The sequence below is a fragment of the Rhinoderma darwinii genome, chromosome 1, assembly GCF_050947455.1.
Source record: "Rhinoderma darwinii isolate aRhiDar2 chromosome 1, aRhiDar2.hap1, whole genome shotgun sequence".
NCBI lineage: Eukaryota > Metazoa > Chordata > Amphibia > Anura > Rhinodermatidae > Rhinoderma > Rhinoderma darwinii.
In genome coordinates this window covers 598057003-598083444 of record NC_134687.1, presented here as the reverse complement: position 1 = coordinate 598083444, position 26442 = coordinate 598057003, and the positions used below count along the sequence as shown (strand labels likewise).

At 43.1% G+C, this 26442-nt stretch overlaps 1 protein-coding gene across 1 annotated transcript in view; it reads right to left on the bottom strand.

The window, feature by feature from the left end:
* The window catches only part of PIK3C3 (phosphatidylinositol 3-kinase catalytic subunit type 3), a 153115-nt gene that overhangs the window by 66814 nt on the left and 59859 nt on the right, over window positions 1–26442 (bottom strand). Inside the window, exons 20-22 of the mRNA XM_075840599.1 lie at window positions 24648–24732; window positions 24163–24237; window positions 2797–2965 (exon numbers count right to left, since the gene is read on the bottom strand). Coding sequence (XP_075696714.1) covers window positions 2797–2965; window positions 24163–24237; window positions 24648–24732 — 329 coding nt within the window. The remainder of the gene's footprint in view (window positions 1–2796; window positions 2966–24162; window positions 24238–24647; window positions 24733–26442) is intronic.

Sequence of the window (26442 nt, the reverse complement as noted above, 5' to 3'; positions counted from 1 at the left end):
TCGTCCTGTAATTACACAACGATAAAACAAGTACAGGAAAATGAGCTTTCAATTACACAAGAAAGCTTTATTTCATCAGTTTTAATTCAAATTTATTGCCGAACGGCCATTTTTTTTTTACAGGCACCTGCCTTGTAAAATATAGTGAGGGTCAAGTGCAGTTGTGTCCAACCTTACCGTTGCTTGAATTTGGTTAAGGAATTAAAATTTCCCATGAAACTATTTCAATACTATATCACGACATGCTAGCAAAACGCTTGACAAGCTGCAACTTATATTACAACCACTGGGTGGCCACCCATAGACACACATAGCATAGACATCTCGTGACAGAGTACCGCAAAATCATGTTTTGTTTCAAAGCTAGTCATCTCGCGCCACACATCTCTGGATATGTTGAGATCAGAGGAAAGGAAGAACACATCTGCATCAATAGTACTGTTTGTATGCAACAGACAATGAAATGTCACAGAAAATGGCTGGATCTGTAATGTAAAGTACAGTTCGTTCAGAGAGTTAGTGCAAATGTTCCAAATTTGCTAATCTGCTCAGGGTCTGTGTCTCGGCTTATTAGTTTGTTAATCCATGTCTTATATTATTTTTCATGCAGTCCCAGGCTGCAAGCTATATCAGTTCCTGTAAAACAATTATGTGTAGAAGCTAGCTACTTCCTGTCACCAACAAATTTTTCATCTTGTTTAAATGATAAACTTAATTTCAAAAAGGCCGTAAACTAAAAAAAAGGTTCTTGTCAGTCGGATACGGTACATCTACGATGGAGAAAATAAATGGGGGGAGGGGGGGGGTTGAGCCTTTAGGTGACAGAAACCACAGCCACATGGCAGATCATATGGTAGACAATGGTATATATTAGACAGCTGCTTGGGGCACAAACAGCTGAGATAATTGAATGCATTTAGGATTCATGGGCATATGCAAGTTTTTTTTTTTTTTTTGCTGGGTTATGGAACAAATTCCATAGCATAGATCCTCTGTACGATGAACAGATCAACATAGAGTAAACCAAGGTTTTAAGTCTATTTATCTTCCTAATAATCACCTTTTAAGCACCCCACCTCCTTGCCTGCAAAGTATGAAATGTGCCCCATTCAGAGAAGTCTCTGATTAAAGAGAACTGGTGTTGAACTAGAACCCCCAGAAATGAGAACTAGCCGTTGGATCAAGAATAGTAGTGGAACAAGGATGTGACCAGAATCAGATCAGATAGCCAAGCATTATACCAGGGACGTAGAGAAGACCTCCAACGGTAACACAACTTTATGTCTGCATTCCCCACTTGACTGTATACCACACTCGACACTTCTTTTATGTATAATGTACTTAATTTATAAACTGCAGCCTTGCCTGTGCTTAGAAAAAGCCTCCATATTGCTTGTTAGATTTCCCCAGCTTTCTCTTCCTCTCTGCTTTGCTATCAATCCCATAATTCTTCAGCACAGCATCACATAACCAGCTAAAGACCATATAATTTCTGCATGCTCATTCTCTTTATATTTCCCTAAATATGCTGAGAAACCATAAGTATAAAGCCAGGGAGGCTGCACTATATTCTTCTACATTATACCTGTGTGACAGGAACCTGTCTAAGTATCAGTGGTAGCTGATGATAGAAGTTTATGTTCCTCCTGTGCAGAACTAGTGTGGTACAGGAACGGCTGAAGCCTGTGATGCGTGACACATAGATCTCCACAGACAAGTAGAGAAAGCGTGTCACCGAGTCTGATTCACACTGCTGAGCAACCAGTCTGATATATACAGATAGTAGCAGCAAGAAAAATAACAGGTGAAAGAATGACACACGGAATACCATAATGGGAGTGTGTCCCTTTAAATGTGAGCAAAACCAGACAGGGACCAAAAACAGATTCAGTGCCCAAAGTAAGAACTGGTACTGATGTAGCAGAGTTAAGTTTGTGATAACTTATAAGCTTTGGAAAGCCATAAATATATCATCAGTGGGAAATCCCATATCCTGAGAATAGGGTCATAACAGTCAAACCCCCAGACATTTATGGAATAGTTTGTTGATTGACCATAAATGGGACCTCACCTTTTAACTATAATTGGTATTTAATAGGGTGAGTGTTCTATCTAATGAGTGCCGGTTATTTCTGTACAAATACTGATATGACAAACTAACAGATGAAATCTGAAAGACGCTTTGTCTTATTTGGAAGGAGACACAATAACACTTTCTCTATAACCTGTCACCGGTAATGGATTACTGGGTCTTTAATGGCGTGTTATTAATCAAGGGCCGCATCCTTCCTTCCTCGTGTCTGACAATAGAAGCGAGATTAACCTGTCTATCCTACATGTCACGCATTGCTCAAATTGTATTTTTTTTAACTGCGAGAAGTTATTTGGAGGTTGAGTTTGTTGTCTGTTACCATGGGGACAGGACAGGTCTGCATAGGAGCTGTCGACACAAAATGATAGGACGTTTTTAATGAAAAGTTACTCCATTTATAATTTTAGTATACATAGCCTTTAGACTGGCAGGTCCTGATATGTAATGGATTATCAGAGTTTCTGGTTTATCATCGGCAGAATTAAAGGAATTTTACCGTACATTTTTTATGGTCCAAAAATTAAGGGGCCATGAAGCTTTGTGGCAAAGTATTGCAACTTCTCCAAGTCTGAGCAAGGCTGTTGTAAAAAAAACTGAATGAGTTTCATAGTAGGAAAATTTCTATATGTGATCAAAGTCTCCTGAATTGTATGAAGCAATATATTCACCATACACCAGGAGATAGGACCGGAACATACACTTACCTGCGTAGGTGCAGGAAAGCGGTGTAACACTGTTTGCGGAAAGCCTGGTACTGCTCGCTCTGTGTCCCTCCCATTCCTTCCACCATCTCTTTGTTCAGCTTCATGGGTGGTGGCAGAGGCTTGGGGTCCCTTCCCAGGATGTAACCAAAATCGATGTGGAATAATTTTCCTATAAATATAATGAAGTATCAATGATTACAGATGAATGATAACTGTTGTGAAGGATGGTTTATTTGCTTATATTCTCTGTATTAAATTACATTATGAATTATCAAGCAGGATGTCAAATTACTTCGATATGTATTCTCCATTATTTTAATGACCTTTCCTCTACATAGTTCTGCTCAATTCTCAACAGTTAACACCACCCCATGGTATGCTTGTCTCCAGGTGTTACCTGATGTCAGCATTTTAATGAAGAATTATAATTACGTATTTGAAATATACTTATGGTCTGCTATTGGCTGAATAAGAAATATTGTCACATTGCCTCTGACTGGTTAACCTCACGCCTACACCACTTTTGAATGATATTATTGTCATTGAGTTTGGCAATAAACCCCCAGAGGAGTATTTTGAGCATACCAGCAGCGTCTGTGTGTTATTTCTCCTCTGTCGATATATATCGGTATGAAATCTCCTGATTAGGATGCTGGATAAAGTTCCTGGCGTGAGTGTCTGTTGGAACACTCGTCTAAATTTCAGTCTAATATGTAATTCTATCTATCTATCTATCTATCTATCTATCTATCTATCTATCTGCCTCTCCGTGGAACTACTGTCCCGTACTGAAAACATGATTACAGTACGGGACAGTTGTCCCGCAGCGAGGCACGGACTCCTAGCATCGTACAAAACTATGATGCTAGGAGCCCGGCTCCCTGCAGTGTGTTCGGTCCGGGACTTGCGGCCGAAATACGTTCTGTCCATTACGGACGTAACATGCTCGTGTGAACCCAGCCTTAGACATTGAATGTAGAAGCAGTTTGCATGCTCGTCCGCCGCTCCATTCACTGTCTATGAAAATAACGGGACAGCCGAGCACTGTACTGAGCTCTTTCAGTCATTCCCATAGACAATGAATGTAGCAGCAGCTCGCTTGCTCTTCCGCCGCTTCATTCAATGTCCTCTTCACTGTGGGTCAGGACCCCCTTTCTCATAGTCAGTAGGGGTCCCAGGGGTGAGGCCCCCAGCTATCAGAAATTTATCACCAATCCTATGGATAGGAGAGAATTTATGTTTTTGGGAAAACCCTTTTAAGGGACTTATCTGGGTTTTTAAAAATGTTGGGGTAATGACTGCAAATGAGAAAAATAAGCAGTACTTACCTATCCATTCCCAGTGATAGTTCACACGCGCGTAGAATGTGAATCACTGCAGCAAATCAGAGGGCTCATCCGTCACGAATGGTATTTCTGGCATAAATGTATGCAGCAGTTTACATACTACGTGCACGTAACCAATCTCCGGGAGTGCCGCCTGAGCATCAGATGGCTGGGGGAAATGATAGCACTCCTTTTTTTTCTTATATGCAGCTATAACCACATTTTCAAAACCCGGAAACCCCATTTACATTTGCTGCTCACAATTTTATTTATTTATTTTACTTATATAACGCCAACATACTCCGCAGCGCTGTACAGAGGTTGTCCTCACTCACTGTCTCCAGTGGGGCTCACAATCTAAAAACCCTATCTGTGTATGTTTTTGGAGTGTGAGAGTAAAGCAAAGTACCCAGAGGAAACCCACACAAACATGTAGAGAACATATAAGCTGCAGATCTTGTCCTTGGTTGGATTTGAATCCAGGGCTCCAGCGCTGCAGAGCTAAGGGCCTGTTCAGATCAGCATTGGCTTTCCGTAGAGGGGTTCCGTCGGGAGAACCCCTCAACGGAAAGGCAAACGGAAACCTTAGGTTCCGTTTGCATCATTGGTGAGGGAAACATTGCTAATGGTTTCTGCTTGTGACCATTCCGTCAAGTTTCCGTTTTGTTGATGGAATCAATAGCGCAGTCGACACACAACGCTGATGTAAACAGGTCCTTACAGTGCTAACCACTGAGCCACCGCGCTGCCCGTGGCATGCCGACATGCAGTCGAGGAAGAGGAAGTTTTATGTAGGCGGCTAAGAATACGCCGCTAACATCTTACTGTAAAAGGAGGAGCAAAACGCCAAGAGGACGGGAAAGTGAGTATTTATTACGGTTGGGGCTCTGTGACTTGAACTAGCAATGGATGGCTGTGGCTAACGCCAGGGCTTGTGGGTGGCACTTATGGGGCGTTTAGATGGATAAGGACTTGCACTGCAGTTTAATACAAGAGCCCATGGTATTACTATGACAACTCACATCCGTCTTCTTTACATATTAGGCGTCCTTACACCACAAATCATTTTCAAGATCTTGGAATGTATCCCGACATGGCCCTACAAGTGCCACTGTCTCTTTAAATCCAATTCAGAGCCTCCATTACCGCCAAATTCAACAATACATGATTACGGTATTACTGAGGAGAAGCCGATATAAAATGCAGACGCAGCAGCTGAAAACACACATCTCCTTCCTGAGCCCCTCACTGGCATGTAAAGTAATTCAAATACGATGGCTTCTCCACCACGGACGCTTGGCACACATAAACCCCAAAGTACACGAAGCACCGTCACCGCTGCCAAAAGTTACCCTGGAGTCAGTGACAAAGTTATTGTTGTCTGTCTCAGCACTTTCAAATGCCACCATCATCAAGAGGAAATTGACAGCGCTGCCGAGGCCTCGCGACATCGTCAGTCTTTTATATCCAAATGTGTTCACAGAGAGACATTTATCTGACAGGACATCTCGCTGTATAATTCATGGCCTGCTCTCCCAGGAACCACACGTTTCATTCAGAGTTTAGGAAAGTGCATCGCCATATAGCTCAGCATAGAGAGGATCAGGGAGGGTGACCACGCAATACACAGTTCAGAGCTCGTCTGAATATGGAGATTTATAATGATAGAGCCTCTTTGCAGCAGAGGAGTTGCCAACGTCAGGTTTAATGCATGTGTCTGCACCGGCCTAATGTGGATAAACCGGGGCCTGAAAGTGATTCACATACACTGTGCCAAGGTAAAGTGCCCTGTTGTCAGTCAGAGGATAAACATGCCAAACAATCGAGAATCCATTTTTCTACAATATAATACAGCGCACTCCAGCAGAATCTTAAAACAGCAAGTAAGGCAAGGAATTGTAATGGATGACCACGTTCATATGTGTCACAAATACGCAACAATGTGCAGTGTAATACATGTGTATAGGGTTTAAATGCCCCATACGTATGTCCCCATTTTTCTCCATAGGGGGCAGTGTTAGAATTTGAATATTCCTGTACATAGGGGGCAGTATTATAGTAGTTATATTCTTGTATATAGGGGGCAGTATTATAGTAGTTTTATTCTTGTACATAGGGGGCAGTATTATAGTAGTTATATTCTTGTATATAGGGGAAGTATTATAATAGTTATATTCATATACATAAGGTGCAGTATTATAGTAGTTATGTTCTTGTATATAGGGGCAGTATTATAGTAGTTATATTCTTGTACATAAGGGGTAGTATTATAGTAGTTATATTCTTGTATATTGGGGGCAGTATTATAGTGGTTATATTCTTGTATATAGGAGGCAGTATTATAGTAGTTATATTCTTGTATATAGTGGACAGTATTATAGTAGTTATATTCTTGTACATAGGAGGCAGTATTATAGTAGTTATATTCTTGTATATAGGGGCAGTATTATAGTAGTTATATTCTTGTATATAGGGGGCAGTATTATAGTAGTTATATTCTTGTATATAGTGGACAGTATTATAGTAGTTATATTCTTGTATATAGGGGCAGTATTATAGTAGTTATATTCTTGTATATAGGGGGCAGTATTATAGTAGTTATATTCTTGCATATAGTGGACAGTATTATAGTAGTTATATTCTTGTATATAGAGGGCAGTATTATAGTAGTTATATTCTTATACATAGGAAGCAGTATTATAGTAGTTAAATTCTTGTACACTGGGGCAGTATTATAGTAGTTATATTCTTGTATATAGTGGACAGTATTATAGTAGTTATATTCTTGTATATAGGGGGCAGTATTATAGTAGTTATATTCTTGTACATAGGGGGCAGTATTATAGTAGTTATATTCTTGTACATAGGGGAAGTATTATAGTAGTTATATTCTTGTATATAGTGGACAGTATTATAGTAGTTATATTCTTGTATATAGGGGGCAGTATTATAGTAGTTATATTCTTGTATATAGGGGGCAGTATTATAGTAGTTTTATTCTTGTACATAGGGGGTAGTATTATAGTAGTTATATTCTTGTACATATTAGGGTGCAGTATTATAGTAGTTATATTCTTGTATATAGGAGACAGTATTATAGTAGTTATATTCTTGTATATAGGGGCAGTATTATAGTAGTTATATTCTTGTATATAGGGGGCAGTATTATAGTAGTTATATTCTTGTATATAGGGAGCAATACGACCCAAATTTCGACTAGGAGACCGTTATGAAAACTCCCCCTTTGAGGGTTTTTATTAATTTCAATAGGGGCAGAAAAGATACAGATTTATATTCAAATACATGCAATCTATAAATTAGAAATAGAACCTCAGTAGTACAACCAAAGGAACATGCTGGAAATAAATGTCAAATGTCTAAATTAAATTATGTGCATACATATTTTTTTTCTTTTTAATAAGCATGGGTTAAAATATTTACAGTGACTGTCCATATAATAAGACAGTATTTCCTGAGCACCATTAATCTAGAGCTTATCTAAGATAGGGCACTGGAATGACATCAATGAAAAACCCCTCCATGATGTATGATGTAGATCCGAGATCTCTATTAAATGAGAATCAGCACTAGAAATAGGGTCCTCATGCGCTAGGCTCCACTATAGATCACAGTGTGTGGGGGATGGTAGCATCGTACAAATAACCATTTGTTTGCAATAGACTGTTTGGGCGGTTTATTATTTTATTCCCTGTATTCCCTGTTCTAAGACCAGCGTAGCACATAGTTACTTCTGTGCTTTACCAACAACAGGGGGGGGGGGGGGGTTCACGGATAGCACACTGACCCATTCATTTCTGTGGGGCCATGCATGCATCCATTTATTTGCAGATCCATGTGCCTGATACGCAAAAGTCAGAGCAGCTCCTATTTCTGTCAGTTTTTACGGATCAATCTCGTCCATTCTATTGAATGGTCTGTTGAAAACACGGACCGCACATGGAAGCCATGTGTTTTGCGAATCTGTGTTGTGTGGCCATATAAAAAGGACAAGGACGTGTGAATGAGGTCTAACCTCCCATAGAGCTCGACTGGAGAGGCAGCACGCATGCTCGACTGGAGCGGCAGCACACATGCTCGACTGGAGCGGCAGCACGCATGCTCGACTGGAGCGGCAGCACGCATGCTCGACTGGAGCGGCAGCACGCATGCTCGACTTCAGACGGCCTCCTAACTGTGACATCAGCAGCCCTTCTCAGATAATTCCACCGCCTCGCTCTATTGCATCACTCAACCAGACACCTCTCCAATACAGGTTATGGAAAACCTTGGAGTGCTATGGGATAACGTTTAGCATTTTTAAGTCCCATTGTTTGCAATGGAGATGCAGGCATCCATAATTTATCTGCTTTTATTATACCAAGAGCGGGAAACCCTCTCAATCTCAGGATCAGTGTGGAACTACAAGATCTCAGGTCAGGTTGGTTTGAAAGAGGCTGAGCTACAATACCAGACACTACCCATGGATATGAGGGTTGCTGCAAACCTTTCACTTAATCTCATTTAACCCCCTTTACTTCACTAAGTGTAAGTCTTCAGGAACCTGGTAGATCAGACTGAATAGAACTATTTCCTAAGTTAAAAATGATCTTACGGTCCGTCCCCAGACCACCCTGACCGTTTCCCTAATGATCAGGCAGAGTGCACTTAAAGAGCTATAGAAAAACCTGGTGGCATAACCATAGACCACAAGGATATGCAATATTATCCTCTCCACTAGCCTAGACCCCTCCATTACCTTAGACCGCCGTGTCGTCTAAAATTGGGTGCATCTTATATTCCTGTCCGTCTCACAGTCCGAAAAATAGTGGAAGTGGAAAGGCTCTTTAATTTTTGTAGTTGCGTCTTATTAATATGGGTCATGTGACTTAAGTCCATGTTAATGGCTTAATTATAGAGGTCAACAACCAACCAACAGCTGATCATACATTTCATTGTAAATACTCTGACTTCTAAAAGTTCAATAGGTATTCAGCTCCACCATGAATAGCTTGAAAATTAAAGTGAAGCTGAAGGGAAGATTCTGTAATAAAATTAAAAGCCACTCGGCAGCCATTTGTTGAGGAGTATAATACGATCTCCGGGGACGAGTCTGACACATGACCAGATTAGTGTCAGATTACGGGTTATATATGTATTTTCTGTTGCTGTTTGTATTGATGAAAGGGAGCTATTCGGCCAAATGTAATTTCTTGGAACATGTCAGATATATAGATGAAGCGGCTGCGAAGACCAGGACGTGGAGAGGTTCACATTAATCACATTGCTGATGCTCCCCTGCTTGGAATAGAAAACACCTCTGGTTTAATTTATTAAGGAATATTGAGGGGGAGGAGTAACATAAAAATGTTCACAGTAGAGGTTCACATCCGCGTCGGACGCTGCGTTCACATCCGCGTCGGAGGCTCCACTCACATCCGCGTCGGAGGCTGCGTTCACATCCGCGTCGGAGGCTGCGTTCACATCCGCGTCGGAGGCTGCGTTCACATCCGCGTCGGAGGCTCCGTTCACATCCGCGTCGGAGGCTCCGTTCACATCCGCGTCGGAGGCTGCGTTCACATCCGCGTCGGAGGCTGCGTTCACATCCGCGTCGGAGGCTGCGTTCACATCCGCGTCGGAGGCTGCGTTCACATCCGCGTCGGAGGCTGCGTTCACATCCGCGTCGGAGGCTGCGTTCACATCCGCGTCGGAGGCTGCGTTCACATCCGCGTCGGAGGCTGCGTTCACATCCGCGTCGGAGGCTGCGTTCACATCCGCGTCGGAGGCTGCGTTCACATCCGCGTCGGAGGCTGCGTTCACATCCGCGTCGGAGGCTGCGTTCACATCCGCGTCGGAGGCTGCGTTCACATCCGCGTCGGAGGCTGCGTTCACATCCGCGTCGGAGGCTGCGTTCACATCCGCGTCGGAGGCTCCGTTCACATCCGCGTCGGAGGCTGCGTTCACATTCGCGTCGGAGGCTGCGTTCACATCCGCGTCGGAGGCTGCGTTCACATCCGCGTCGGAGGCTGCGTTCACATCCGCGTCGGAGGCTGCGTTCACATCCGCGTCGGAGGCTGCGTTCACATCCGCGTCGGAGGCTGCGTTCTTATCCGCGTCGGAGGCTGCGTTCACATCCGCGTCGGAGGCTCTTTTTCTCAGATTTCATCAGATTTTATGGGAAAAACAGCACTGCATGCGGCGCTATTTGTCCCTTCAAAATAAGTCACCATGCAGAAAAAGGACAAACCCCATTGTAAGTCTATTGATTCTGTGGGGCGATGGTGGTATACGTCATATGACGGATCCAGAAAAGCGTTGTAGCTTCCATTATAAATATAAGCCAAATTGCGAATGTGAACATAGTCTTATCATTTATACTCTATTGCATGCACGACAGCAAAGTTTACACTTGGTTGGACTTCTAACCAAGCGGTCTACACACTTTACAATAGGTTGTTCGACTAAGAGATATTCTTCCCAACTCGTCGGCCAAGTGTCTGTGTGTTTTCAATGGGGAGAGGAAAGTAAGCTACTGACAGACACCACTGGTATAGGTTTATCCCCCACCGGAACAAATTATCAGGCATGTTGATATCCAACATTCCATATTCATGAGATAGATAGTTAGATAGTTAGATAGTTAGATAGTTAGATAGTTAGATAGTTAGATAGTTAGATAGTTAGATAGTTAGATAGTTAGATAGTTAGATAGTTAGATAGTTAGATAGTTAGATAGATAGATAGATAGATAGATAGATAGATAGATAGATAGATAGATAGATAGATATGAGATAGATAGATAGATAGATAGATAGATAGATAGATAGATAGATAGATAGATAGATAGATAGATAGATAGATAGATAGATAGACAGATAGAATAGATAGGATAGATAGATTAGATAGATAGATTAGATAGATAGATAGATCCACCATCCAGCCGCACCAGTGAAGAGTATGGTGGGTGCACGCCTTTCAAAGTTGAAAAAGTGATTTTCTTTATTGCGCATGCCTGAAAGTCTCCCTTAAAGGAATAGCATTAATTCTAAGGAAGCATCGTCGTTGTGCCGTACTGCGCATGTCCGCGCATGGGCTATAACATCTGAAGCTCAATATCGGCCATCTTGGTCAAGTATTCTGTGTTCTACTTAACTTTCCGCAATGCGCATGTCCGCACATACGCCGTAACTGTCAGGAATCTTCCGATGGCCCTTTTACTTCAGGGGAAACGATAATCATTTACATAAAAGTAAAGTCTATATCCTTTCTCAATTTAGAAAATAAATGACCCGATGCTGCGGTATAACTGCCCTATGTGTCCCATGTGAATTAGGATCCTACCTCTATGTTGAAAAATGTAATTGCCAAATATACAAAGAAAACGCTCCAGTGTGATCTGGGGCATATTAGTTGACTTAGAAGAATATTATGTGTCCTTATTCCCTAACCATCCTAGGATAACATTTGTTTCCCATTTAACCTCCATATCTAAGAAAAAATACTCTATTAAAAAATATGTATAGGAATGATATGAAAGGTAGGTTCCTTATTCACATGGGACACACAGGGCAGTCATAACGCAAGATCGGGTCATTTCTTTTCTATTGCTTGAAAAAGGCTCCTGCAATAATGCCGCAACGTTGCACGAGAGCAATTAAAAACCCATTTTTCCACTTTGAATTGGAGTGCTGCCTATTCTTGGAGATATATTGGAAGATTTGGGAACCGTGATCGGGTTCCTGAGGCGTGCACCCACTCATAAGTTATACTGGTACTGCTGGATGGTGGACTTTCTAGATAGATATGAGATATTTCAAAGAAGAAAAAGCAGCACGCAGGTGAGCTCCAGTGTGCACGTTGTCAATGGGATAGCGAATCCAACACCAATATGGTCAAGGAGGACACAGCACCACTGAGACTCTTTAGAAGTGTAAAAAAGTTGCTGTCGATTTATTCAGACAGGTACATCAAAAAAAGTGCACACAAAGCTGCAACGTTTCGGTAGGCAAACCCACCTCTGTCAAGCATGTGTCCTCCTTGACCATATAGATATGAGAGCGATAGAGAGACAGACAGATAAATCTACTTACAATAGTGAGGTTCTAAGGGTCAGTTCACACAGTTTTTTGACGCGGAAAATGTGCCAAAAAACGTCCGAAAATGCCTCCCATTGATTTCAATGGGAGGCGGACGAAAACAACAGCGAAAATCAGCGTGAAGGCAGAGCAAAATCTGCCTCAAAATTCCAAATGCAATTTTGAGGCAGATTTTCTGCTTGCAAAAAAACTCTGTGAACCCAGCCTAAGGCTATGTTCACACGGGGTATTTTGCCGAGTTTTTTGACGCGGAAACCGCGTCGCAAAACTCGGCAAAAACGGGCCGAGGGAAAAAGAAGCGACATGCCCTATCTTCGGGCGCTTCCGCCTCTGACCTCCCATTGACTTCAATGGGAGGCAGGAGAAAGCGTATTTCTCGCTGTTTTATGCCCGCGGCGCTCAATGGCCGCGGGCGAAAAATGGCGCGATAATTGCCGCGAAAATCGGCGTGCAGGGAGAGGAATATCTGCCTCAAAGTTCCAAACGGAATTTTGAGGCAGATATTCCTCCCCCAAAATACTCCGTGTGAACATAGCCTAAAGGGTAATGCATATTTATTTATATTTAGCGGCTTAGGTGGCATTAGTGTTCGCAGTGTGCGGTCACAACTTTCTTGTGTGCTGTGTGGATTTGCAGTCACAGGCGTTCTTGCACCTGTATACACGTTTTCTTTCATTTTGTTGGAATGTGCTGTTCAATTTTGTGTGTTGTTTATGTGATCCATATATGTGGGGTTAGTGACTGCCTCCATTTTTGATCTTGCACTCCTCCCATTCTGCCCAGCGTGATTTTAATCAGTTTAATGCTGGTTCCTACCATCCCCAGGTATATATGTAGGCTTAGTCCCTGTTCTGGGTGTATGTGCAGCGTAGGTTCCCACCTTACAGAGGTCGCCTTGTTGTGGCAGGTGGGCTCACACAATTTGTTCAAGATGTGCGCTAAGAATCGTAATAAATATTTATTTATATTTAGTGGCTTAGGTGGCATTAGTGTTCACAGAGTACGGTCAACGTTTTCTTGATAGATAGATAGATAGATAGATAGATAGATAGATAGATAGATAGATAGATAGATAGATAGATAGATAGATAGATAGATAGATAGATAGATAGATAGATAGATAGATTTTGTGATTGGATTACGCAGCTTGTATAAATTCTGAAAGAACTTTCCTTTCACAGTCTCTATACAGAAGGGTTAGGGTGGATATAACAGTACACAGACCTCCGCAGGTAATTAGCACTCACCAGATTGCTCTCTCCAGTAAGACAGGAAGGACGGAATATTTCGTATACAGAGGGTGACACGCCATGCGTGACATTTTATAGTGCGTGGATTTTTAATCTAACATTTTTGCACAATGTGATTATCTTTCTGCAGACTCAATTTATGGTTCAAATTGTTGGAAGCAAAGACAAGCAATTTAATAAACAAAACATTGTCTCTCTCAAAACAAGAAAACAACATACTATTATTTGCATGCTAAGGTTGTGTGCAGGACTAAAAGGTGGATTTACAGTGCCCTCTGCTGGCCGTCTGAAGAATATCAATCAGTTCAGGCCATTTTTCTACCTAGCAACAAGAACGTGCCGTCTGTTTACTGAAATAAATCGGCCATTTCCAAACATAAAAAAACATGACAGACGAGGCAAATTATGCTGCTTGCAATCAGTTAGATGAAACAGTAATTGTATTTAATGCTGCCTGCAACATGCACAAAAATCTCATTTATAACGAAATAGGAAAAACAAGCGGAAGCGACGAGTGAGATTTATTCTGTTTCTCAAAAATGGATCAGTGAATTATTTAGGGAAAATCAATACGAATCAAACAGTTCAATAATCTCCATTAATCCAACACCCTGATCCGGAAATCTAAAGTAATTGACAAAACCTCCAAAATGTTGTTTAACTTGGAATCGACTGAGAGTTTTTGGTGAGGGACAGAGGGCCTGAGATTAAGGAGAAAATAAGGTATCGTGTAGTGGAGTTGATTCCAGTATGTGCTTCAGGGGAAAGAGGAGCTGAGGCGATGTGGTCCTATAGAGAAGTGGAGCAGATAAACAGAAGGGGGCTGAAGAGGTATAGATAAGGAAAGGAAGACAAAATGATGTCGTACCAAGGAGCTTTGGACCCAAGAAGGAGGAGCAGGAAAAACCGAGGAGCTGTGAACCTGAGAAGGAGATGCTAAGGAGCTGGTGACAACAGGAGGAGTAGTTAAGAAGCTGATAAGGAGATGAGAACTACATGAGGAAGCTAAGAAGCAGGAATAAAGGAGTTAAGGAGATGGGAACCGGAGGAGAAGTTACGGAGCTGTGGACCCACGATTTAGAAGAGAAACTGTCGAATTTAAAGCCACGGACCTGTGGTGTTATAAAGAGTTATAGACCACAGAAAAGGAGGTATGGTGTAGCTGTGGATCTGAGAATCAAGAGCGAAGGAGGTGTGGACCTAAGAGGAGAGGAAAGGCTTAAGAGCTGTGAGCACTAATAACCTAGGGGTTATCTAACAGCACAAGCCACGACTTTTCAACATAGAAAAGTAATACTTTTAAGGAACACTAAAAACATATAAAATGAACAAAAAAAAAACAACCTAGCTGGTCAATAAAAAACGGAAAAATGACATAACTAATTCTACTCTGTGTACAAAAAGATCACCTATTTTGTAATACTGTGTCCAGCTGGAATTTCCCCCAATTCTTTGTCTACAATTGGAGATCAAAAAAGTTAAGGCCCGCCCAATGGCGGATCATTATATATGGGCAGTTTGGGCAGAGGCCCGATGCCCAAGACTTCCACGGGATCCACACAAGGGTGGGATCCAACTGGGTCGCCCCAGTTTTCCCAAACAGGTTGTTAAAATGACAACTGGTTCGGAGAACCAGGGACGAGCGGTACCCAGTACCGGTCGGCTGCACTTAATTGTTTCCTTGTGCTTAGGACGCAGATTCTAGCGCTGCGGAGGCACGGGAACTATGAGTTTCCTGCCCCATTTGGCACTTTACCAATGATGCAGGCATCGCAATGATGTCATCATGCCACCTGCACCATTCCGCTGGATAAGGCCGGGTCAGAAGAGACTAGGCCTGCATAGCTGGTGGAAGGCGCGGGAACAGTTTTTCAGTTAGCAATGTTGGGGGCACTATCTACATTGGGCTCTATGGGGCACTAACTACAGGGGGCTCTATAAGGAGAACTGTGAATGGCAATATCTACAGGGTGCATTGTGTGTGACACTATCTACAGGGGGCAATGCGTGTAATACCAGGGGCACAGTGAGTGACGCCATCTACAGGGGGCATTGTGGGTGGCGCCACCTACAGGGGGCATTGTGAGTGGCACTATCTACAGGGGACATTGTGAGTATGTGTGCTGCTTTACTTCACAGTGTTTGATACAATTGTATTAGGGGCAAAGTGTGTGGTACTTCTATACTCAGGGGCACTGTGTATGGTACTATTATATTCAGGGGCATAGTTTATGGTAGGATTATAATCAGGGGCGCAGTGTATAGTGCTATTATATTTGGGGGCATAGAGTGTGGCACCATTAGAACTTTATCTTGGTTTATAGGTGTGGAAATGTTGGAAAAGTGAAAAGTCAAAGACAACCCAGTGGCAAATTCTGCAGAAATAGGTTGTGGCTGGGAAAAGTCATCATGATGTCTGGGCCGGATGGAGAAGAAGAGATTAAAATAATGACTAGAATCTGAGAAGACATCACCTGTGAGTCACTGGATTTATAGAGGAGCTGTCACCTCCCCTGACATGTCTGGAAAAGGGGAATCGTAACAATTATTTGTCAATGCTCGCACAGAAAGGTGACGTTCACTATAGACACGGCGTGGCAGAGCGTTAGTGGAGAAGGGGACCCAAGTTTGGGGAACAGCCCAAGGCCTATGGTCTACCTAATCCGCCACTGGTCCCGCCCCTAAGCACACGGTCAGCAGAAACTGAAAGAGATCACGAGGGTTAACCCATGCGCTGTCCAAAATATGTACATGACTGTTTGTTTCTGGAGTATGCAGAACATCCTGCAGGGTGACAAACAGTATGGGCAGGTTTACCTCCGGTTTCCTTTAATAGGTCCACCACTTCCTATAAGATTTTTAAAACTCTATACCTTAAACCAAGATAAAAAATGTATCCAAGGAAGCGCACCCCTAAGAAATAGATAGAGGGAAGGGTACGGAAACCAAAATATGTATCATTGTGAGGACATGTTAGATGGAATATACTGCTAAGCTGCTGGCGCTAAAGAGAACACAAGAAAGATGCATTCATGCTCAGCACCCCACATGAAGCTGCCACTATGGTAGTACAACATAAAACATCTACAGTATCTGATCTAGGTGACTGCACGCCATCCTTATGTTTTTCTTAATCACTGCCACTGACCTCCGAGAATGGTGAGGCAAGGTTTACACAATTGTCATCAGTGCACACTCCAGTGATATGTGTAGTAAATAAGAAATCAGGCAAATATGAGCAATAGTGGTTATTATAATACAAAAAATTACTGCAGGTCTGATAATCCAGCACAGAACTGCTGATGCAGAAGATTAATGAAAGAGAAACAATAAAGAATCAGTCTGGTCTCACAGCCCAGTCTCCAGTCTTCCCTATGGAGAGGGATCTTAGGACCAGTGCAGATGGCATCTGAGCCCCGTCCTCTGTCTAACCGCTTAGATGCAGCGTCAGCATTAATTATAGTTTTAGAACATCCACACAACTATTTTTAAAGGTGGGGACAGTCCCAAATGTTGTATATTTTAATACTTTAAATAAAAACAAGATTTTTGGACTCGCCGTAAAATCTAATTCTCGTTGAATCCATTGGGGGACACAACACCATGGGAATTTACTCCTGCCACTAGGAAGCAACACCAGGTAGGAAAGAGTCTTGGCTCTGCCCAGGCACGTCATACCCTCCCCACAGACACTGGTTAATTCAGTTTGTACAAAAGCAGTAGGAAACACAAATACAAACATGTTCACATTTCCAGGAGGAAACCAATCAGAACTACAGGTGCTGGCCCTAGAGTAAACAACAAGAAATAAGAGGGTGGGATCTGTGTCCCCCAATGATTTCAACGATAAACAGAATTTACGGGGGGGGGGGGGGACAAACATCTTGTTGTCTCAATCATTTGGCGACACAGCACCATGGGATGTCCTAAATCAGTCCAAGAGGGTGGGAAAAAACAAATTAAAAGTACAGTCATATGACCTGCCTAACATACAGTTGCCTGCAACACTCTGCTTATGCCAGTCTGGAAAGAATGAATTTGTAAAACTTAGTGAAGGTGTGTACAGAATCCCAGGTAGCAGCCTTGCAGACCTGAACAACTAAAGCTCGATGCCTGACCACCTAGGAGGCACCGACTGCCCTTGTAGAATGGGCAGTAAACCAAAAGAAGAAGAACTTTACCCTTGGGCCAGTAGGTTTCCAAAATCACAGACCGGATGCAACATTCCATGGTAGCCTTGGATGCTGCAAACCCTAGCATGGCCCTCCTGGAGTAACAAAAAAAAAAAGGATTGGAGTGTCAAAACTACTCCGTTGCAGCCAGATAGATTGGACTGCTCATATGAAATCAAGGCAATGTAAAGCCCAGCCCCTCGGATGAGATGGGGAGGGGCAAAAAGAAAGGAGATGAATGTCTTTGTTAATATTAAAGGTTGAGATTACCTATGGTAGAAAAGACAGAACAGATCGGAACACCGCCTTATCCTTATGGATGACCAAAAAAGGTGACATGGAGGACAAGGCAGCAGGTTCTGAAACCTGCCTGATGGAGATGATCGCCACCAGAAAAGCTACCTTCCAGGAAAGAAGATGCAGGGAAATGTCTCTTTAAGGTTTAAAAGGAGTCACCTAAAGAGCTCTGAGAATGAAATTAAGATCCATGGCTCAATGGGATGTCTGAAAGAAGGGACTGCATGAGCCACCACCTGCAAAAAAAGTATTCACCTGACAATGAAAAGCCAAAGTTCTCTGCAAAAGAACAGACAGAGAATAAGCCAAGGTCCTGCTCAAGGCCTGATTGCAGAAAGGACTGAACTCTTAAGTGTAGAACATTTCAAAAGAAGGAAATAAGTGTGTTCACACCAGCGCAAATAGGCCTACCATGTACATTGGTACACCTTGGTTTATTGAGATTTTCTGGCCTTCAATACCGTCTGGGTGACTCTCTCAAAGAGACCCGGAGTCCTTAGAACCTCTGATCCAACCAGCATGCCGTTAAATGTATCTGAGGTAAAGTGGGGTGGAATAGCAGACCTTGGGAAAGGAGGTCGGGAAGAAGTGGAAGACAACATGATCCGTGGGAAGGTAGATTAGATCTGCGTACCAGAAGTGGTAAGGCCAGTTGGATAAATTTTTTCTCAACTGACAAAATATGCATCCCAATTGTCCACTCCTGGTACGTGGATCGCTGACAGCTCTGGAATACGTTGGTCCGCCCACAGTATGATCCGAGAAGCTTCTAACAGAGTCGCCCGACCCCTGTTGCCACCCTGGTGGTTTAGAAAGCAACCATCGTGGAGTTATCGGTCTGGATCCTGACTGGTCGACCCTGAAGAGGAAGAAGAGTTCAGTGGGAGAGGACTAGGGAGATTGCTCTCAATTCCAACAGGTTGATCTGCGAGGGCCTCTCTTCCTGCAACCAAGTTCCCTGAACTGTGTGCGGACCGAAAACTTTAACCCACTCAGACAAACTGGCATTGGTCGAGATGATCAGCCTTTAGAGGGGAGGAAAAGACCGACCCATCGAGATAGTCTCTGAGAGTTGTTCCAGCATAAATGGATTGTCATCTAGAGGGACCTGCTGTGGAACTGTGCATATGGTACCGCTTCAAAGATCGATACTATTCTGCCCAGCACTCAAATGCAAAAACGGAGAGTGTCCTGGCAAAGAAGAGCCACCTTGGTTCAAATACTGGAAGAAAGACCCTTGCTATCCCGCTGTTGAGTATCATTCCTGAAAACTCCATGCCATGAGTTGAGACCAATAAATATTATTCCGCGATGAACCATCCGAACATTCTCAAAGTGTTCAGACAGATCTGGACACAGCAAAGATTATACTCTCTTGGGGGTGCCTTCACCAAGAGGTTGTCCAGGTAAGGGATGACAGCAACTCCCCTGATGCAGAGAAGCACCATGAGATTTGCTGGGACATTGGTGAACATGCGAGGAGACATGGCGAGCCCAAAAGGAAGAGCAACAAATTGGGAATGTAGAGAACCCACCACAAAACTAAGGAAATGTTGGTGAGTCCTTGCGATGGGATATGGAATTATGCATTGCAAATGTCAATGGAAGAGAATTCTCCCTGTTCCAGTGATGCAATGACGGCCTTAAGGATTCCATACAAAACAGTCAAACTTGAACAAGGCGGTTTAACATCATTAAGTCCAGGATTCGAAGAAGAGACCTGTCCTTCTTGGGAACGGTTAATAGATTTGAGTAAAACCCTTGAAATTGTTCCAGCTGAAGAACTGGGACGATAACTTTCTGCATGAGAAGGGAACAAACTGCGAGGTAAAAAGCAAAAGCTTGCTCCGAAGCGTGAGGTGGAGTAGAGAGAAAGAATCTTCCAGGAAGAAGCTTTAAAGGCTATGAACTGAAATGTTTTTATTTGTTTATTTGCTTACTAAATGCAAAATTAAGCAACTTTCTAATTAATCTTCATTAAAAATGTTCTACCAATTGGCTGCTGTAGAGTCTGTGTAACACCTGTAGACAGCTGGTCTCCTACAAATTCTAACTCAAATCCATCAGTCCACTGCTACTAACGGCTGACTCCACTGCTCTCAACCTTCCTTCTCGAAGGGCTCATGCAGACGAGCGTGATTCTCGTCCGTGTGTTGTGCGTTGAAACAACGCACAGCACACAGATCCATTGATTTCAATGGGGCTATGCACACATGCGTAAAATTCCACAGAGCGAGTATCTGTTGTGTGAAACTCACTGCATGTCCTATATTGTTGCCTTTTCACGCCCCTAGTCGCCCATTGAAGTCAATGGGTATGTGAAAACCACGGACAGCACACGGACCCACATCTGTGTTTCACGCATCAATTACATTGAAATAAAAAAAAAAAGTGCTTGCAAGTGCTTGAAAATCACATGCCACACGCGAAGCACACGGATGTAAAAATGGAACGCACATGGAGATATTTACGCATGTTTTTTTATGTGCGTAACTCTCACGCTGGTGTGAATGTTATAGAAGCAGGAAGGGGGAGGCTTGTACACAACAGGTCAGAGTAGGGCTGGGCAATTATTAATCACGATTAATTGAACATGTAACCTCGATTACGATTAGTGAATGATTATTTAGACCACACCCCTTTTTGCATGCCACGCCCCTGTTTGCATGCTGCACCATTGAATTAATATTTATCCCCTGAGCCTGCTGTATACTACCAGTATATAATATACCCCCTGAGTCTGCTGTATACTACTAGTATACAGAAGGTTTAGAGCCAGGGTGTATACATACAGCATATATATTATACAGCAGGAAGGCTCAGGGGGTATATATTATATACAGTAGTATACCATTCCACAAACACTTGGCTGAGGCATCTCAAAGTCAGGTTCTTCCTGACTAGTCTGTTCTTAATCTTCGAGGTCCTTCTACCCAGCTTATTTTCAGCATCAAGAAAAGTACACAAACATTGAAAAGTAGCAATTTATAAGACAGGAATCACAGGCCTATTTCAAATACTGTATGTTGTCAGAGGTGGTCAGGCCGTGTTCGGTGCGCAGTGTCACCTGCCTCTCTGCTGCGGTCGCTACTCATCCCCCGTGACATACCCCATACTTTCTGCTTTGTTCTGTCAGCTTCCTCTCTGATGCGGTCGCTGCTCACCCCCCCCCCCCCCAACTTCCCCAAAGCAGAAAGCATGGGGACCGTCCGGGGGAAGAGGGGGTGAGCGGCGACGACAGCAGAGAGGAAGCCGATGGAGCAAAGCAGAAAGTATGGGGACTGTCAGGGGGGGGGTGAGTGGCGACAGTTGACCAAAACAAAGTGGACTAGCTGTAAATAGTGCAGCGACAGCACTGTGCCGTGTGCTGCTCATGTGGGGGTGGGGGTGGAGGACCACTCTTGGCTCAGGAAGGGCCCATTGGCTGATTTGGTGGGTCTGCTTGTGCCTCAGCAGCCAGCCTGAACATGCTGTAACTGATCATCCCTGCACTCCAGGCAGCCATACCTTCGGCGTTCTGGAGGAGTAGCGTCAATGCCGTCACATTGAGCCTGCTCTGCCACTGGCTATCCCAAACATCGGTAACTGCATGCTATCCAATCAGAATCGCTGATATGTTATTCACATATCAGCGATTCTAACTGGATAGCATACTGTTACGGACGGCAGAGGCTGGGCTGCATTTATTAAATAACCGAACCGAAAAAAACTAAATGCGAAGATGACATTATCTGCGCTGATTTTCCGTTTCGGTTATTTTTCGATTGATTGCTCAGCCCTAGGTCAGAGTAAATAAAAACAGTTTTTTTTTTTTTATATCCTGTGTGCTCTCCTCTCTGTCTGCTCTCCCGAAAAACACTTAGAAGCTTTTCCCCCTCTCCACACATTGACCTGCTGTCTACAACCCCCCCTCCCTGCTGCTATCTCGAACACTCAGAGAACAGACGAATAGTAGTGGTCCTTCATAGCCTAGCAATAGGTGGATTCACAGAGGGAGACACAGACCACAATAAGACCAAATCCTTCAGAAAAGGAAACAAAGTTTATTCGCGTTTAGAAACAATGATATGTCTGCCCAGATGTTTCCACTCCTTGGTTATTAACTTCTCTAATTCTCTATAGTTCAGGAAACCTAACTTGTGGCGCCCCTTGTGCTATAAGGGTGCTTCTTCCTGAGAAGGGGAAATGAGATCATCCCTTACATGCAAAGTGCCTCTTATAGCACATATTAACGCCTGCATAGCAGCTGACAACTGCGGTTCTTGTTCTGCCTCTGCATCTGAGAGGAAAGGGACTGCTATGGGATCCCCTGGAAGGAGCTTGACAAGGAATGAGACCTGTCCAAGGCACCCTACGCCACTAATGGGATCTACTGCGAGAAATAGACTGAGTATTATCCAAAAGAATGTAAGGAGGGTACCTGAGCTCAAACGCAATCTGGAAAGGCTAGATAGTTTCCATGATGTAAACTTTAAGGGGTTAAAAGCTGTGCACAAAATTGCAATATTTTACTTCCCTCCAATTCATAAATAAAAAAAAAAAAGCAAATTTCCGCATAGTCTGACTTAGGCTATGTTCACACGGAGTATTTTGGGCGAGGAATATCTGCCTCAAAGTTCCAAACGGAATTTTGAGGCAGATATTCCTCCCCCAAAATACTCCGTGTGAACAGCAATTATCGCGCCGTTTTTCGCCCGCGGCCATTGTGCGCCGCGGGCATAAAACACGCTTTCTCCTGCCTCCCATTGAAGTCAATGGGAGGTCGGAGGCGGAAGCGCCCGAAGATAGGGCATGTCGCTTCTTTTTCCCGCGAGGCAGTTTTACTGCTCGCGGGAAAAAGACGCCGACGCCTCCCATTGAAATCAATGGGAGGCGTTCTCGGGCCGTTTCTGCCGAGTTTTGCGACGCGGTTTCCGCGTCAAAAAACTCGGCAAAAGACCCCGTGTGAACATAGCCTTAAAATCACCAACTGTTTTGTGTTGACTGAACCTGGAGTCATATGTTACTTACCCAGCCTCTTACTAACCTTAATATATATTAATAGCGAGTGTATGTGAAGATCATTGAGTAACAATTTTTACCAGGATCGACAGCTTGCACAGCCATGGAAGTGCATAAGGGTTAAAGGGTGTCCGTGAACTCAAACACACAGGCTAGAGCATTAAGAGAAGGGAAAGAAAGCAGCTCCACAGAGAACACCCACTGAACATGCAGCTCCACAAGCAAGACATGCTTAGAGAAAGCATGTCTCCGGAGCTGGAAACTTGATACTTTGTCTCAAAGAGATTAAAGAAACCCCCCACATTTAGGCCCCATGCACACGCCCATATTTTTGTCCACCCGTAAATACTGGCGTAAATACGGGTCCTTGGTCACACGTATTCGACCGGTATTGCACCAGTATTTACGGACCCGTGCCTGTAAATACGGGTCCGGTGTCACCCGTATTCCACCTGTATCCACGGGCACGTTTTCTCTGCAAATTTACAGTGCAGTAATCGACAGCCCTTCTCTCTATCAGTGCAGCATAGAGAGAAGGGACAGCCCTTTCCGTAATAAAAGTAAAAGAAATTCATACTTACCTTGTCTTGGTAAGTTGTCTTGGTGACGCGTCCCTCTCTTGACATCCAGTCCGACCTCCCTGGATGACGCGCAGTCCATGTGACCGCTGCAGCCAGTGATTGGCTGCAGCGGTCACATGGACTGTAACGTCATCCCAGGAGGCCGGACTGGAGGAAGAAGCAGGGAGTTCTGGGTAAGTATGAACGTCTTTTTTTTTTTACAGCTTTATCTATATTGTGATCGGCAGTCACTGTCCCTGGTGCTGAAAGAGTTACTGCCGTTCGTTTAACTCTTTCAGCACCCTGGACAGTGACTATTTACTGACGTCGCCTAACAACGCTCCCGTAATTATGGGTGCACACACGTAGTCACCCGTAATTACGGGAGCCCTATAGACTTCTATGGGCCTGCCCGTGCCTTAATTACGGCCTGAAATAGGACATGTTCTATATTTTTCAATGGCACGGGCACCTTCCCGTAAGCATACGGGGAGGTACCCGTGGCCAATAGAAGTCTATGAGCCCGTAATTACGTTAGTGTGAATGGGGCCTTACTCTTTATCAGCTAATAACACCATATTAGTTCAAATGAAAGTCAATTCAAATAATACTCATAGCCTGGACTCTCAACACAGAAACCAACAGAATAAAAGAAAATAACATCAGACCTGTTTTGGTTAACATTAGGTTGTCCAGGTGTCTGTCTCCAACGCCGAGAATGTACGTAATGACACAATATCCGGCTGAAAGGAAGAACATGATGTAATAAGAAAAGTACAATACATGAGTTACAGAATGGTAACCCACCCACAACAAAAAAATATACCCTGAACCCGAATATAAGAACTTTAAAAACCGGTTCTTTTCTAGCTCTTATTCATCAAGCTCATATTTGGAAATGAACGAACAAAGTGATACGACAGTTTTTTGTCTGCATCAGTTCTTATACATGTAGTTCACAAAGCCATATTTGATTTTGAATATTTGCAAGGTGAAAAGTAGTCTCTAACCTATTGTTCTACAGCTGCTGCAAAAACACAAATACAAGCATCCCATGACAACATCCAATATAATTTATTTTTTTATTTGTGTCGCTTCTGCACACTATCGATTTAATTTATTTTTCTATACAAATTTGTTCTGATAAACTCACCACAGCTTTTTACATAAGTGTCCATGACCTCTGCGCTTATTCCATATGGTCCTTTGTCACTTGGGGCATGTTTTCTAAAAAAGTTCTTCAGATAAAAACACGAAGATTATCCCATGTAAGAACTTTGAAATATCTATATTATAAATTATTCAGTACAATATATAACTACTATAATACTGCCTCCTATGTACAAGAATATAACTACAATAATACTGCCTCCTATGTACAAGAATATAACTACTATAATACTGCCTCCTATGTACAAGAATATAACAACTATAATACTACCTCCTATATACAAGAATATAACTACTATAATACCGCTCCCTATATACAAGAATATACAGTGGAGGAAATAAGTATTTGATCCCTTGCTGATTTTGTAAGTTTGCCCACTGTCAAAGTCATGAACAGTCTAGAATTTTTAGGCTAGGTTAATTTTACCAGTGAGAGATAGATTATATATATATAAAAAAAAAAAAAATCACATTGTCAAAATTATATATATTTATTTGCATTGTGCACAGAGAAATAAGTATTTGATCCCCTACCAACCATTAAGAGTTCAGCCTCCTCCAGACCAGTTACACGCTCCACATCAACTTGGTGCCTGCATTAAAGACAGCTGTCTTACATGGTCACCTGTATAAAAGACTCCTGTCCACAGACTCAATTAATCAGTCTGACTCTAACCTCTACAACATGGGCAAGACCAAAAGAGCTTTCTAAGGATGTCAGGGACAAGCTCATGGACCTGCACAAGGCTGGAATGGGCTACAAAACCATAAGTAAGGTGCTGGGTGAGAAGGAGACAACTGTTGGTGCAATAGTAAGAAAATGGAAGACATACAAAATGACTGTCAATCGACATCGATCTGGGGCTCCATGCAAAATCTCACCTCGTGGGGTATCCTCGATCCTGAGGAAGTTGAGAGCTCAGCCTAAAACTACACGCGGGGAACTTGTTAATGATCTCAAGGCAGCTGGGACCACAGTCACCAAGAAAACTATTGGTAACACATTACGCCGTAATGGATTAAAATCCTGCAGTGCCCGCAAGGTCCCCCTGCTCAAGAAGGCACATGTACAGGCCCATCTGAAGTTTGCAAATGATCATCTGGATGATTCTGAGAGTGATTGGGAGAAGGTGCTGTGGTCAGATGAGACTAAAATTGAGCTCTTTGGCATTAACTCAACTCGCCGTGTTTGGAGGAAGAGAAATGCTGCCTATGACCCAAAGAACACCGTCCCCACTGTCAAGCATGAAGGTGGAAACATTATGTTTTGGGGGTGTTTCTCTGCTAAGGGCACAGGACTACTTCATCGCATCAATAGGAGAATGGATGGAGCCATGTACCGTCAAATCCTGAGTGACAACCTCCTTCCCTCCACCAGGACATTAAAAATGGCTCGTGGCTGGGTCTTCCAGCACGACAATGACCCGAAACATACAGCCAAGGCAACAAAGGAGTGGCTCAAAAAGAAGCACATTAAGGTCATGGAGTGGCCTAGCCAGTCTCCAGACCTTAATCCCATCGAAAACTTAAGAAGGGAGCTGAAGATCCGAGTTGCCAAGCGACAGCCTCGAAATCTTAATGATTTACATATGATCTGCAAAGAGGAGTGGGCCAAAATTCCATCTAACATGTGTGCAAACCTCATCGTCAACTACAAAAAACGTCTGACTGCTGTGCTTGCCAACAAGGGTTTTGCCACCAAGTATTAAGTCTTGTTTGCCAAAGGGATCAAATACTTATTTCTCCGTGCACAATGCAAATAAATATATATAAATTTT